At 42.5% G+C, this 16,357-nt stretch overlaps 1 protein-coding gene across 1 annotated transcript in view; it reads left to right on the forward strand.

Moving 5' to 3' along the window:
• The window catches only part of YWHAE (tyrosine 3-monooxygenase/tryptophan 5-monooxygenase activation protein epsilon), a 47,300-nt gene that overhangs the window by 13,593 nt on the left and 17,350 nt on the right, over positions 1 to 16,357 (forward strand). The window contains exon 2 of the mRNA XM_080712589.1: positions 13,577 to 13,776. Within this exon, the coding sequence (XP_080568715.1) occupies positions 13,577 to 13,776 (200 nt within the window). The remainder of the gene's footprint in view (positions 1 to 13,576; positions 13,777 to 16,357) is intronic.

Below are 16,357 nucleotides of genomic sequence, written 5' to 3' on the forward strand. Positions count from 1 at the left end.
TTCCAGTTCTTTTAATATTTTATTCATCTTTTTGGTGGTACTGGGGGGTGGAACCCAGGAGCTTTCTACCTCCAGGCTATACTCCCAGACCTATTTTATACTTTATTTGGAAACAGGGTCTCACTAAGTTGCTGAGAGCCTCACTAAGTAGCTGAGGCTGGCTTTGAACCTACGTGATCCAGTCTCAGCCTCCCAAGTGCTGGGATTACAAGTGTGCATCACCACACCTGGCTTAATATTTTATTTTTATTTTATTTTGCAGTACTGGGGATGGAACCAAGAAGCATTCTACCTCGGGGCTAATCCCCCAGCCCAATTTTTTTTTTTTAATTTATTTGGAAACAGGGTCTCACTACGTTGCTGAGAGCCTCACTAAGTAGCTGAGGTGGCTTTGAACCTATGTGATCCTCCTGTCTCAGCCTCCCAAGCTCTGGGATTACAAGTGTGTACCGCCACTCCCGGTTCCTAGCCCCTTTGTTTTATTCTTTATTTTTATACAGGGTCTCACTGAGTTGCAAAGTCCCTCACTAAGGAGCTGAGGCTGTTGGCGAATGGATCCTCCTATCTTAGCCTCCCAAACACTGGGATTACAAGCATACCTGCTTATATTTTATTTTGAAATGGGTTCTTGCAAAGTTTCTGAGGTTGGCTTCAAACCCAGGTCTTATATTAGCCTTCCAAGTACTGTGGCTTGGGCCACAAAGCCTGGCTTTGTTACCAGTTTCTTAAGGCTGGTCTTGGTATCAGTGTTGATAATACCAATATTTGTATGGTGGAGATGGAAGGATTGCAAGTTTAAAGCCAGCCCCAGCAACTTAGCCGTGCAACTTGGGGCTTGGGGAGGTATATCTCAGAGGTAGAAGGTTCCTGAATTGAATCCCCATCAATACATAGCATGGAGGGTTTATTTGTGAATAAGTTTGTTAGATGCATGTGTAAAATCTTCAGAGAGCTGAACCAAGAAACAAAGCTACATTAAGGTCAAGGTAAAAGATTTGATTCTCCTGACAGTGACACATAGAGGGCTTCCAGATGCAAGTTGGTTTTATGTAGTGGATATCTGACTAGGCTATTGTCAGCATAGAATGAAAAATTGTCAGTTACAAAACAGGCTCTTTGTGTTTGATTTAATGTGTTCTCTGACTTGTAGAGGATATATTTCAGAAATTTTTTTTTTTTGGCGGGTCTGGGGATGGAACCCAGAAACATTTGACCTCCAAGCTACACCCCCTGCCCTATTCTTTTTTTCTTTATTTTGAAACAGTCTCACTAAGTTGCAGAGGGCCTCACCTAAGTAGTAGCTGAGGCTGTCCACTAACCGTGATCCTCCAGTTTCAGCCTCCCGAATGCTGGGATTACAAGGGTGAGCCACCACGCCCGGCTTTTATTCTTTATTTTGAAACGGTGTCACTGAGTTGCAGAGGGCCTCACTAAGTAGTTGAGGCTGTCCGCGATCCTCCAGTCTCAGCCTCCCAAATGCTGGTATTACTTGTGTGCACCACACCTGGCCTAGTTTTTATTCTTTAAAATAAAGTCTTTGTTTTTAGCCACGCCTGGCTAATTTATATCAACTTTTAAGTTTACCATTCATTTCCCCCAAATTTGTAGTTCTACAAGTAATTGATTGGATCATGAATTAGGGCTCTCTGCCTTTTAGGTTATGCCTGCTGTAGACACATGACAGTTTTATCACATTGATAAAATAACTTAAAAATTTTGTGAAATGCTAGTTTTGCTGAGGAGTATATGTGGATATGAGAGTTGGCATTAATCTTGTACTGATGGAAGTATTTGTTTGGTGTTTTGTTTCTTTGGTACTAGGGATTGAACATGGGGGATTCTATCTCTAATCTATGTCCCCAATCCTGTTTTATTTATTTTGAAACATGGTCTTAACATGTTGAGGCTGGCTTCAAACCTGTAATCCTATGTATTAGCCTCCAAGAACTGGGTTTACAACATGTATCACCAAGTTCAACTGAGGGTTTTTTCTTTGCTGTTAGTTTTGTGTTTTTTTGTGTTGCTGCAGATTGAGCTCCACCTCCAGCTCTTTGATTTTTTTTTTTTTATGTTGAGTTGTAGTCTTACCAAGTTTCTCAGACTGATCTAGAAAACTTCGGGATCCTACCCAGTCTTGCAGAGTCACTGGGATTGCATATTGATTCAGATAAGCCCCTCCCCCGTATTGGGTATGGAACCCGGGGCTATTCTATCTCCAAGCTACACCCCCAGCCTTATTTTTCATTCTTTATTTTGAAACAGGGTCTCACTGAGTTCTAAAGGGCCTAAGTAGCCGTGGCTATCCACAAACTGTGTGGTGGTGCACGGAGGCACACGCGTGTGATCTCAGTACTTGGGAGGCTGAGACAGGAGGACTGCAATTTTGAAGCCAGCCTCAGCAGCTTAGTGAGACCCTGTTTTCAAATAAAAAAGGTCTGGGAGTGTAGCTCCAAGGTAGAAGGCCCCAGGTTTCCATCCCTAAGTACCGTGGTGGTGGTGGGAGTTTAATGGTGGAGTCTAGGATTTGAGATAAAACTTTTCTGTATGGTTTCTGGGTAGGTTACAGGTCATATTGTTTCTGTTGTTGGTATTCAAAGGATAAGGATGACACTGATGTTAATGTTTCATTATACTCATTTGTACAAGTTGGTACAAAGTACTGCTTGTTTGAGAGGGTATTAAGGTTCTGACTGATGCTAATGCTGTTTATCCACCACCTAAGGGAAAAGAGAAATTCCTGAAGATGTGAGTCTTAATTCATTGGTGTTTTTTTTTTTTTTTTTTTTTTTTGGTGGTACTGGGGATGGAAACCAGGGCATTCTACCTCCAAGCTACACCCCTTACCCTATGTTTTACTCTTTTTTGAAATGGTCTTGGTGTTGTAGAGAACCTTACTTAAGTAGCTAAGGCTGTCCTCAATCCTCCAGTCTCAGCCTCCCAAATGCTGGGATTATAAATGTGGCTTATTTATTTTGAAACAGTGTCTCCCTGAGTTACAAAGAGCCTCACTGAGTAGCTGAGGCTGGCTATGAACTGCATTCCTCCTTGTCTCAGCCTCCCAAATGCTAGAATTACAGATGTGTGCCACCATGCCTTCCTTATTGGGATCTTAAAAATGTATAAATTGAAGCTGGGCATGGTGGTACATGCTTGTAATCCCAGTACATAGAAGGGTAAGACCGGAAGATTGCAGGTTTGAGGCCAGTCTCAGTGAGACTCTGTTTCCAAATAGAAAGTAAATACGGCTGGGGGTGGTAGCTCAGAGGTAGGATGCCCCTTGATTCAATCCCTAGCAGGTGCGCGTGCGCACGCACACACACACACACACACACACACACACACACACACACAGAATTGAATCCAGGGGCATTAGGCTGTACCCTCGGCCCTATTTTTTTTTTTTATTCTTTATTTATTCAGTAATCTAGCAAGACCTCGTTTCAGAATAAAAAGGAAAAAAGGACTGGGATATAACTCAGAGGTAGACTACCCCTGGGTTCAGTCCCCAGTACCAGGAAAGAAAAAAAGATGAGGGCCAGGCATGGTGGTGCATGCTTGTAGTCCCAGCATTTGGGAGGCTGAGACAGGAGGATTGGGGACAGCCTCAGCTACTTATAGTGAGGCTCTTTGCAACTCAGTGAGATCCTGTTTCAAAAAAAAGAATAAAAAATAGGCCTGGGGGTGTAAGGCGGAGGTAGAATGCCCCTGGGTTCCATCCCCAGTGCTGCAAGAAAAAAAGATGAAATGCTTAACAGTATCAGCCAGCAAAGAAATGGCAGTCATAACCACAGTGAATGAGTGGTAGAATGCTTGGCTAGTATGAATGGTTTAATGGTTTAATTCCCACTACTACAAAATAAAAAACCCATATTGAGATACTTCTTCACACCCACTAGGATGGTAAGTTAAAAAGGAAAAAAAAAAACCCAAATGTTGATGAAGATGTACAGAGATTAGAATCCTCCTACTTTGCTAGTAGGAATGTAAAAATGGCACAGCCCCCGAGTTGGGCTTATTCTTCAAAATGTTAGTTACCACATGACTGTTTCAGTCTTAGGTATGTGTTCAAGTGAACTGAGGGCATATATCTGCAAAAAGTTTTACAATGAATGTTCATGGCAGCCTTATTCATAATAGCCACAATGGAGAAATAACTCAAATTTCCATTATCTTATGAGTGGATAAATTCACTATGGTATGTTTATATAGTAGATGAGATATTGAAGCAACGAATCAAATTCATAAATAATAAGTAGTGAGGTGTGGTGGTGCAAGCCTGTAATCCGGGTGCTTGAGAGCCAGAGAGGGTAGGATTGTTGGTTTGAGGCCAACAACTCAGCAGTTTAACATGGCCTTTAGCAACTTGGTGAGACCCTGTTTCAAAATAATAAATAAAATAGGGCTAGAGGTAAAGCTCAGGTAGAATGCGTCTAGGTTCACACTCTTATTTTTTTATTTTTTGCGGTACTGGGGATGGAACCCAGGGGGCATTCTACCTCCGAGCTACACCCCCAGCCCTATTTTTTGTTATTTATTTTGAAACAGGGTCTCACTGAGTTGCAAATGGCCTCGCTAAGTAGTTGAGGTTGTCGGCAAACCACCATCCTCTGGTCTCACCCTCCTAATGTGCCAATCTGTGGATTGCACCCAGGAGCATTCCACCTTTGAGTTGTAGCCTTGGCTCTATTTTTTTTTTTTCCTCTTTAAAATTTTGAAATAGCCGAATGTGGTGGTGCAGTTTGTAATTCGAGTACTTGGGAAGCTGAGACAGGAAGATCACAGGTTTGTTTACAGCCAGCTTCAGCAATTTAGTGAGGATTTCCACAACTTAGTGAGAGCCTGTTTTAAAGTAAAGAGTTCAAAATAGGTCTGGGGAGGTAACTCTGCCCCCAGTACTGCAAAACAAACCTCCTTCCCTATCTATCTGTAAACAAGGCCAAGTCTAAAAAATCTAAATAATTTGGAATAGTATCCAGAGGTGCTTTACAATTTTGGTAGTAGTAGTATGTAGGTGTTTAAATTTGTTTGCATATAATGTAAAGCTCTACAATTTAAAAAATGAGGTTTTTTTTTTTTTTTTTTGCTTACCCAGGTTGCTTTATTTTTTATTTTATTTATTTATTTTGCAATACTAGGGATGGAACCCAGGTGCATTCTATCTCCCAAGCTACACCCTCAGCCCTAGTTTTTATTCTTTATTTTGAAACAGGGTCTCACTGAGTTGGAAAGGGCCTCATTAAGTGGCTGAAGCTGTCCAGGAATCTGGATCCTCCCAAATGCTGGGATTACCACCCTCTGCCTCCACACCCGGCCAGGTTGCTTCATTTTTACTTTGTGCCATCTCAGAAATTGAATTACTGTTCCTCTGAGGCATATTTGATTGTTGGTTTAGAAAATAAACTAAACTAATACGTCAGGCACCCTTGGGAGGCTGAGGCAGGAGGATCCCACAGGTTCGAAGCCATCTTCAGCTACTTAGTGAGGCTCTCAGCAACTTAATGAGACTCTTAAGTGTAAAGGAGGTCTTGGGAGTATAGCCCAGAGGCAGAAAAGCCCGCAGTCCACCTCCAGTACTACAAAAAAAAAAAAAAAAAATAGGCCTGGTGGTTAAAGATTGTGATCTCTGAATTTGGGAGGCTGATAAAGGAGGATCTTGATTTGTAGCTAATCTCTGGTACTTAGATGGGCTACTTAGTGAGGCTCTCAGCAACTTAATGAGACTCTTAAGTGTAAAGGAGGTCTTGGGAGTATAGCCCAGAGGCAGAAAAGCCCGCAGTCCACCTCCAGTACTACCAAAAAAAAAAAAAAAATAGGCGTGGTGGTTAAAGATTGTGATCTCTGAACTTGGGAGGCTGATAAAGGAGGATCTTGATTTGTAGCTAATCTCTGGTACTTAGATGGCTCGACCTCTGCAATTAAGACCTCTTTCCAGGGTGTGGTGGCGCATGCTTGTAATCCCAACATTTGGGAGGCTGAGACCAGAGGAACGCTGTTTGCAGACAGCCTCAGCTTACTTAGGCCCTCTGCAACTCAGTGAGACCCTGTTTCAAAATAAAGAAAAAGTTGGGCAGGGGGTGTAGCTTGGAGGTGGAATGCCTCTGGGTTCCATCCCTAGACCCGCCCCCGCCCTCCAGAAAAGAATCATGCTGGGTGTGTAGCTTGGAGATAGAATGCCCCTGGGTTCAATCTCCAGCACCATGGGAAAAAACAAAAAAACTAATATAAGCCAGGCAGGGTGGTGGTGCACGCATGTCATCCCAGAACTTGGGAGGCTAGGACAGGAGGAACACAGGTTCATGGCCAGCCTCGGCAACATAGTGAGACCCTGTTTCAAAATAAAGAATAAAAGAAATTGGGCTGAGAATGTAGTTCAGAAGTAGACTGCTCCTGGGTTCAATCCCTCATATTGTAAATAATAGTAAAAAAGTGAGGTTACTCCTATTTTCTTTGAATAGGGCCTTTGTTTTTATGACTGGTATATATTCAAACATAAACCTCTAGATTCCCAAGAAAGGAATTAATGGGTTTTCTTTTCTTTTGTGCTCTGAACTACACCATCATCTTACCTAATCTAATTTACCAATCTAATTTACCTAATCTCTCTATCTATTTCTCTCTCTCTCTCTCTCTCTCTCTGCAGTGCTGGGGATACAACCCAGGGGTATTCTACCTTTGAGCTACACCCCCAGCCCTATTTTTTATTTATTTTGAAATAGGGCCTCACTAGTGATTCTCCTTTCTCAGCCTCCCCAATACCACCACTCCCGGCTCAGTGTGTGTGTGTGTGTGTGTGTGTGTCTCTCTCTCTCTCTCTCTCTCTATATATATATATATATATATATATATATATATATATAATTTTTTTCTTTTCCTTTTTTTCTTTTTTGGTGGTATTGGGGTGGAACCCATGGGCTTTTCTACCTCCGGCTATTTTATACTTTTTTGGAAACAGGGTCTCACTAAGTTGCTGAGAGCCTCACTAAGTATCTGAGGCTGGCTTTGAACCTGTGCGATCCTCCTGTCTCACCCTCCCAAGCACTGGGGTTACAAGCATGCGCCACCATGCCTGGCTATATATACATACATACACACAAATATATATATGTGTGTATATATATATATTTACTTCAGAGCTATACTCCCTAGCGCGCCCCCCCCCTTTGGTGGTACTGGGGTTCCTGGGAAACCTTCTACCTCCGGGCTACACTCCAGACCTATTTTTAATATTTTTCTTAATTTGGAAACATGGTCTCCTAAGCCAGCAAGGCTGGCTTCGAACCTGCGCCATCCTCCTGTCTCTGCCTCCCAAGCACGGGGATTACAAGCATGTGCCACCACACCCGGCCCCCTGCCCCATTTTTTATTCTTTATTTTGAAACGGTCTCACTTGAGTTGTGGAGGGCCTCACTAAGTAGCTGAAGCTGTCTGCAAACCGCAATCCTCCTGTCTCAGCCTCCCAAATGCTGGGATTACAAGCATGTGCCACCACGCCCGGCTTATAATTTTTATAATAGAAAAAAATTGATGGGCCGGGCGTAGTGGTGTATGCTTGTTCCCCAGTATTGGGGATTGAACCCAGGGTTATACTGAGTTATACTACTTAATTTTTAATTTGAAACAGTCTCTTTGATCAGATTCCTGAGGCTGGCCTTGAATTTAGGATTCTTTCTCAGCCCTCCAAGTAATGTGATGAGATGCATGCCATGTTTAATTTTATTTTGAGATATGGGATGTCTAGGTTAGTCTTGAGTTACTGGGCTCAAGCCCATCTCATAATCTTGTTTTTAATGTTTCTCAATTGAATGTTAAGAAATTGGCTTTATTAAAGTATTATGATGTTGGGTGTGGTGGTACACGCTAGTAATCCCCACTCTTGGGAGGCGGAGACAGGAGGATCACACAGGTTCGAAGCCAGCTGTGCTGGTTTAAGAGACCCTGTTTCCAAATAAAAAAGTACAGAATAGGTCTGGGAGTGTAGCCTGGAGGTAGAAGGGTTTCTAGGAACCCCAGTACCACCCCCCTCAAAAAAAAGTATTATGATGCCCTGCAAGGTGACGCAACTTTGTATTCCCAGCACTTAAGAGGCTGAGACCAGAGGATTGCCATTCATGGACAGCCTCAGCTACTTAGTGAGGCCCTTTGCAATTTATACCTTGTTTCAAAATAAAGAATAAAAAATAAGGTAGGAGGTGTAGTTTGGAGTTGAATGTCCCTGGGTTCCATCCCCAGACTTGCCAAAATTATATATATTTACATATATATTATGCAGAGTTGGGTATGGTGGCGTATACTTGCAATCCCAGCATTTGGGAGGCTGAGACAGGAGGATCTCTGTTCATGGATAGCCTCAGCTACTAGTGAGGCCCTTTGCAATTCTGTGAGACCCTGTTTCAAAATAAAAAATAGGGCTGGGGGTGTAGCTCAGGAGAAGAATGCCCTTGGGTTTTATTCCCAGTACCGTAAAAAAAAAAAAAAGTATTATGTATATCAATAAAATTACCACTTTCTGTGTGGAATTTGGAAAGAGTTTTCTTTTTGGGGTAGGGTCTTGATGGAACCTAGGGACATTCAACCTATGAGCTACACCCTCTGCCCTATTTTTATTATTTATTTATTATGGGTTTGGGGATGGAACCCAGGGCATTCGACCTCTGAGCTACACCCCCTGCCCTTTTTAAAAATTTTTATTTTGAAACTGGGTTGCAGAGGGCCTAAGTAGCTGAGGCTGTCCGTCAACTGTGATCCTCTGGTCTCAGCCTCCTGAATGATTGGATTATAGGCCTGCGCCAGCACTCCTGGCTTCTTAGTGAGTTTTAAATAATGCATTACAATTGTACCTACCACAGCAGGGGAATTTGTATTTTGCTAGTTCCATTTTGCTAGTTTTGCATTTCTGCAGTTTGATATAAATGCAATCATACAGTGTGTGTGTCATGTCTACTCCTTTGATAATGTCCTATCTACTCCTTTGAACTCAAGGGGCAGTTCTCTGAGCTACCACCCTAACCCATTTTATTTTTTCTACTTTGAAACAGTCTTACTAAGTAGCTGAGGCTGTCCTTGAACCTGAGATCCTCCTGTCTCAGCCTCCTAACTGCTAGGATTACAGGTGGAAGCTATCATGTACTCTTTTTTTGGGGTGGGACTAGCGTTGGAACCCAGGAGCATTCTACTTCCGAATTATCTTTTTATTCTTTATTTTGAAACAGGGTCTGAGTTGTAAAAGGGCCTCATTAAGTAGTAGCTGAGGATGTCTGCAAACCAACATCCTTCCATCTCGGCCTTCTAAATGTTGGGATTACAAGCATGCGGCACCATACCAGGCTGTTCTTTATTTTGAAACAAGGTCTCACTAAGTTGCAGAGGGCCTTACTTAAGTAGCTGAGGCTGGTGGAGAACCTGGATCCTCCTGTCTCAGCCTCCCAAGTACTGGGATTACAAGTGTGCTGCCACAATGGCAGTGTTTTGTTTTGTTTTTTCTTTCTTTCCCCAGTAGTGGGGAATGGAACATAAGGGCATTTGATCTCCAAGCTACACCCTAATCCCTATTTTTCTTTTATTTTGAAACGGGGTCTCACTGAGTTGCAAAAGGCCTCATTATTTGCTGAACCTGTTAGTGAACCGTGGTCCTCCTGTCTCAGCCCCCCAAATGCTGGGATTACAATCATGCGCCACCACACCCGGCTCTCATGTCTATTTTCAAGTCTCTTTAGTCTGAGTTATTCTCTTAACAGGTTTTTGAAATTCATTTATGTTTATATTTGTTGTTGTTATTTTTTTTTTTAGTAGTATTCCTTTTTATTTATTTACTTTTTTGGTACTTGAGGTTGAACAACATAGGCCTTCTGCCTTCAAGCTATACCCTTGACCTTTTTTTTCTCTTTTAAGCGGGTCTGGCGATAGAACCCAGACGCATTTTACCTCCGAGGTACACCCCCTGCCCTATTTTTTATTCTTTATTTTGAAATAGGGTCTCACTAAGTTGCAGAGGTCCTCACTAAGGAGCTGAGGCTGGCCATGAATCACGATCTTCCTGTCTCAGCCTCCCGAATGCTGGGATTATAAACGTGCGCCACCATGCACATTTTTAAAAAATAAAAATGATTCTGCGATTTTCCTATCTCAGTATTTCCAAGTACTGGTGTTACAAGCATGTGCCCGGCTAATTATTTAAAGTATTTGATCTTTGTTTGTGTGTTTGTTTTTTGTCAGAATGGGTTTGAACCCAGAGGCATTCTTACTCCAAGCTACACCCCCTGCCCTATTTTTTATTTTTATTTTGAAACAGTCTCACTGGGTTGATGAGAGTCTCTTGCTGAGGCTGTCATTGAACCTGCAGTCCTTCAATTTCAGCCTCCCAAGTACTGGGATTACAAGCATGCACCATCAGACTCGACTTTGCCTTTTCTAAAAACTTAATTTTTGTTACTGTATGTACTCATTTATTGAGCTGGGTTTGGTTCTTTGCTTTTGTATGCTGTTGAATTATTTTTCAGGGTACCTGGGATATCACAGGGATTATCTGAGTCTCTTTGCTCACCACCTAGTGGTCAGAAAGAGTAGTCATTGCTTTTTTCCCCTTCAGTACCTGGGGATGAAATCCAAGGGCATTCTACCTCTGAGCTACACCCCCAGCTGTATTTTTTATTTTTGAGACAGGCTCTCAGTGAGTTGCAAAGGGCCTCACTAAGTAGCTGAGACTGTCCATGAACTGCAATCCGTCTGTTTCAGCCTCTCACATGCAAGAATTAAGTGTCCACCACTGCCAGGTGTGGTGGCGCATGCTTGTAATCCCCGCGCTTGGGAGGCAGAGACAGGTGGATCACGCAGGTTCAAAGCCAACCTTGTTGGCTTAAGAGACCCTGTTTCCAAAATAAAAATACAAAATAGGTCTGGGAGTGTAGCCTGGAGGTAGAAGGGTTCCATCCCCAGTACCACCAAAAAAAAAAAAGTATCCACCACTATGCCCGGCTACATATCTTTTTTTAAAAATCAGTGAATGAACTCATTTGTGGATTATGGTTCTTCTAAAAGAAGGGATAGAAACATGCAAAGTTTGTGCTTGTGACTATAACTGTATGCTTAGTGTATGAATGAATTTCTCTTTCTACTATGACTTTGGTTTTTGGGAAGTGCAAATTGCATTTACTTGTGCCCAATACATTTGTTTATCTATTTATTTATTTTGAGGTACTGGGATGGAACCCTGGGGCATTCTACCTCTGAGCTATACCACCAGCCCTATTTTTAATTCTTTATTTTGAAACAGGGTCTCACTGAGTTGCAAAGGGCCTCACTAAGTAGTAGCTGAGGCTGTCCGTGAACCGAGATCCTTGTTTCAGCCTCCCAGATATTGGGATTACAAGTGTGTGCCACCATGCCCAGTTTACCCAATAGATTTTAAAGCCTTGAATTCCTATTTTTTGGTAATGTTGAGGATTTAACTCAGGGTCATTCTACTGAGCTATACTCTCAAGTCTTTATTTTTTGGTTTGAAATGGTCTAGCTGGGTTGCTCAGAGTCTCGCTACATTGCTGAGGCTGCCTTTGAACCTACAATACTCCTATTTCATCCTCCCGAGTCCTGAGATTACAGGTATGTACCACTCTGCCTGGTTTAGTAATAAATTATTCATTTTAGCTGGGTGTGGTGGCTCATGATTGTAAACGAAGTACTTGGGAGGCTGAGACAAGAGGATCACGGGTTGGCTGCCAGTCTCAGCTACTTAGTGAGGACTTCTGCAACTTAGTGAAACCCTGTTCATGAAGAATAAAAAATAGGGCTGAAGGTGAAGCTCAGAGGTAGACTGATCCTGGGCTAATCCCCAGTATCACACACACACACACAAATTAATCTTTTCATCATGCTGCCAGATGTTTTGGAGAACAGAGGGGCACGTATTTCTTGTTTGTTTTCAGTACCGGAGATGGAACCCAGGAGCCTTCTACCTCCAAGCTACACCCCCAGGCCTATTTTTTATTCTCTATTTTGAAACAGGGTCTCACTGAGTTGCAAAGGGCCACCTTAAGTAACTGAGGCTGTCTGGGAACCCGGATTCTCCTATCTCAGTCTCCCAAATGCTGGGATTACAAGCGTGCACCACCACGCCTGGCTAGTATCCTTATTTAATCTGAGGTAGATGCTTCCAAACCAAACTATAGATTGTACTAAACATTGTATTGAAATCCTCAGAATTTCATTTCATTTACAGCCTATAATATCACAATATTGGTTTTTAGTTTCTTTTACATTTTGTGACTCACATTAGTGGTGTGTGGGTGTGAAAAAGAATGCTCATGCCCAGAGTTATTCTACCTCTGAGTTACACTTACAGTGCTATTTAATTTTATTTTACGGTGGTACTGCAGATGGAAGACTGACCTACCTCTGGGCTACAACCCCAGACCTTTTTTATTTTTTATTTGAAAATGGTCTTGCTAAGTTCCTGAGAGCCTCACTAAATTGCTGAGGCTGGCTGGGAACTTGCAATCCTTTTGTCTCAGCCTTTCAAGTACTTGGATTATAAGTATATGCCACCATTTATTTTTTGTGATACTGGAGATTGAACCCAGAGGCATTCTACTTCCCAGCTATACCCCCATCCCTATTTTTTTTTTACTTTGAAACATGGTCTCACTAGGTTTCTGAGAGCCTTGCTTCCTGGTGAAACTGTCCTTGAACCTACAATCCTCCTGTCTCAGCCTCTCAACTACTGGGTTTACAAGCCTTTGTTTTGTTGATTTTATTATTATTATTTACTTATTTATTTATTTTACTGGAGATTGAACTCAGAGGGATTCTATCTTCAAGCTGTGCCCCAGCCTGATTTTACTTCATTTGGAAATGAGTCTCATTAGATTTCTTGTTTTGTGGTACTAGGGCTACACCCCGTGTCCTGTTTTATTATTATTATTATTATTTTTTTTTTTTGGTGGTACTGGGGTTCCTGGAAGCCCTTCTACCTCCGGGCTACACTCCCAGACCTATTTTTACATTTTCATTTTGGAAACAGGGTCTCCTAAACCAGCGCGCGCGGCTGGCTTCGAACCTGTGCGATCCTCCTGTCTCCGCCTCCCAAGCGCGGGGATTACAAGCGTGCGCCACCACGCCCGGCCTGTTTTATTATTTTGAAACAGGTTCTCACTAAATGAGGCCGGCCATGAGCTTGCAATCCTTTCTTAACCTCCTAAGTACTGAGATAACAAGCATGCACGTCTTGCTTTCTGTATTATTTTTAGTTTGGAAACATGGCCTCACTGAGTTGTAGAGGCCCTCTCTAAGTTTCTGAGGCTGGCTGTGAATCTGAGATCCTCCTGTATCACCCTTGCAACTACCGAGATTATAAGCATGCACTTCAGCACCTGGTTCTCAACATTAGCTTTGATAATTGTTAATATTTACCCCCTTAGAGGAAGTGCTGGTGGATTGAACCAAGAGTCCAAGTGTTGTCATGCTGAGCTATATTCCTTGCCCCTACTTTTGTTAAATTTTTTATCTCTTGTGTTGTTTTGGTGAGTGGGATATGTCAATGCAACCTCTTAAGTTTATATGGTCTGATTTTTGCTGTTCCGTATAGAAATGGTGGAATCAATGAAGAAAGTAGCAGGGATGGATGTGGAGTTGACAGTTGAAGAAAGAAACCTCCTATCTGTTGCATATAAAAATGTGATTGGAGCTAGAAGAGCTTCCTGGAGAATAATCAGCAGCATTGAACAGAAAGAAGAAAACAAGGGAGGAGAAGACAAACTAAAAATGATTCGGGAATATCGGCAAATGGTGAGATTATTATTTTTTGTGAGTGCGTGGTACTGGAGATGGAACCTCCAGAGGCATTCTACTTTTATACCTCCAGCCCAATTTTATTTGGAAATGGTCTCACTAGGTTGATACTACTTTCTGAGTTTGTATTTGGACCTGTGACACTCCTGTCCTCTGCTTCCCACTTACTGGGATTTTAAGCATGCTCCACTGTGCCCTGCTAGACTATTTTTAGAGAAATATAGTCATTGCTTCCTAACTGCTAGGTGTTTCTGTTGGGTGAATTTGTAGTTTTGGTACCTTTGCTCTAATGAAAGAATTTCAATATTTGTATTAGACAGTTTTCTTTACTACAACAAAATATTCAAGATAAATAAGTTGTACAGATGTGGTGATGCAAGCTGAGGCAGGAGGATGGCAGGATCAAGGACAGGCTTTAGCAAGTAGTGAGAGTCTCATCAACCTAGCAAGACTCAAAACTGAGAAATAAGGCTGGCGATGTAGCTCGGAGGTAGAATGTAGAATGCCTGGGCTTGTTTTTTTAGCAAAACTCCCCCTCCCCCCCAGTTAGCCAGAGAAAAAGTTTATTTTTTCTCACTGATTGAGAGGTTTTAGCCCATGATCCAGTGGACCCTGAATTTCTTGTGGGTTGTGTGGATTGATAGTGGCTGGGATATGGCAGAACAAAACTATTTGTATGCCAGGGAGCAAAGAGGAAGAGAAATTGGGGGACATTTCTTCAAACTGTAGCAATATTCAGTGTTTATATGTATATATATTTGGTAATATTGGGATTGGAACCCAGGGGCATTCTATCTTGGAGCCATACCCCCAGCACTTTTTTTTTTTTTTTTTTTGGTGGTATTGGAGATGTAATCCAGGGGCATTCTACCTCTGAGCTACACTCCCAGCCCTATTTATTTTTTATTTCGAAACAGGGTCTGAGTTGCAAAGGGCTTCAGTTAAGTAGCTGAGGCTGTCAGCATATCATGATCAACCTGTCTCAGTCTCTCAAATGATGGGATTACAAGCGAGCGCCACCATGCCAGGCGGCATTTTACATTTTAAAAAATGGATTTTTTTTTCTTTCTTGCGGGTCTGGGGATGGAACCCAGGGGCATTTGACCTCCAAGCTACTTCCCCCGTTCCCTCCCTCCCTTCTTTCCTTCCTTTTCATTTTTTTCTGTGGTACTAGGGGTGGAACCCAGGGGCTTTCTACCTCCGAGCTATACTCCCAGACCTATTTTATATTTTATTTGAAAACAGGGTCTCAGTAAGTTGCTGAGATCCTCACTAAGTAGCTGAGGCTGGCTTCGAACCTGTGCAATCCTCCTGTCTCAGCCTCCCAAGCACTAGGATTACAAGTGTGTGCCATCATGCCCGGCTTTATTCTTTATTTGAAATAGGGTCTCACTAAGTTTTGGAGGATCTCACTAAGTAGCTGAGGCTGTCCATGAACGGCGGTCCTCCAGTCTCAGCCTCCCAAATGCTGGGATTACAAGCATGTGCCACCATGACCGGCTGATTTCCATCTTTTTATTCATCTAGTGTGAAAATTGCAGGTCAAAGTATTTCAGATCAGAAGGAAGAGTTTTTATTTATTTTGTTTATTTTGGGGTGGTACTGGGGTTCTTGGAAGCCCGTCTACCTCCGGGCTACACTCCCAGACCTATTTTACAGGTTTTTTATTTGGAAACAGGGTCTCTTAAACCAGCATGGCTGGCTTCGAACCTGCGCGATCCTCCTGTCTCCGCCTCCCAAGCGCGGGGATTACAAGCGTGCGCCACCACGCCCGGCGCAAGAGTTTTTATTTTGTTAGTATTGGGGATAGAACCCAGGGGCAGTTTACCTGGTATTTTGAAATGGTTTCACTAAATTGCAGAGGGTCTAAGTTTCTGATGTTGTCCTCATATCCCTCAATTCCGCTATTCTGTTCTCTTATCCCAGTTTTCCAAACAAGTGTGCTGCCACACCCAGCAGGAAGAACCTTTGTTGTTGTACTGGGCATAGAACCCAGAGATGTTCTGCCTCTGCGCTACTCTCTCAGCTCTATTTTATTTTTATTTGGAATCGGTCTTGCTAAGTTGCTGAGAACCTCACTAAGTTGTTGAGGCTGGCTTCCAACCTGCTACTCTTCTGTCTCAACCTATGTTTTGGGGATTACAGGGGTGCTCTTCCCAGCTGGGAAGAACCTTTTTGATAGAATGTTCAGAGGGAGAATGCTGTTCAGGGTTGTTATGGTGGTGGGCATTCAGCCCGTAGTCTCAAGCATGTAGCAGGCAAGTGCTTTACTGCTGAGCTTACACCCCCAGGTCAGGTTTCATTTTGTTTTTTGCTGGAGTATAGTTTGAACTCAGAGCCTCACATATTCTAGACAGGTGCTCTGCCAATTAGGTGAACCTCTCTGCAGCTCAATTAAAAATATTATTTTGAAGCTGCACATGGTAGCACACTTCTGTAATGACAGTGCTTGGGAGGCTGAGTCAAAAGGATTAGAGTTGAGTCTAACCTCAGCAACTTGGTGCAATCTTGTTTTTAACAAGATTTTTTTTTTTTTTTTTAAACAAAAGGGCTGAAGATATAGCTCAGAGGTAGAATG

This window comes from Muscardinus avellanarius (genome assembly GCF_963383645.1).
Source record: "Muscardinus avellanarius genome assembly, chromosome: 16".
Taxonomy (NCBI): Eukaryota; Metazoa; Chordata; class Mammalia; order Rodentia; family Gliridae; genus Muscardinus; species Muscardinus avellanarius.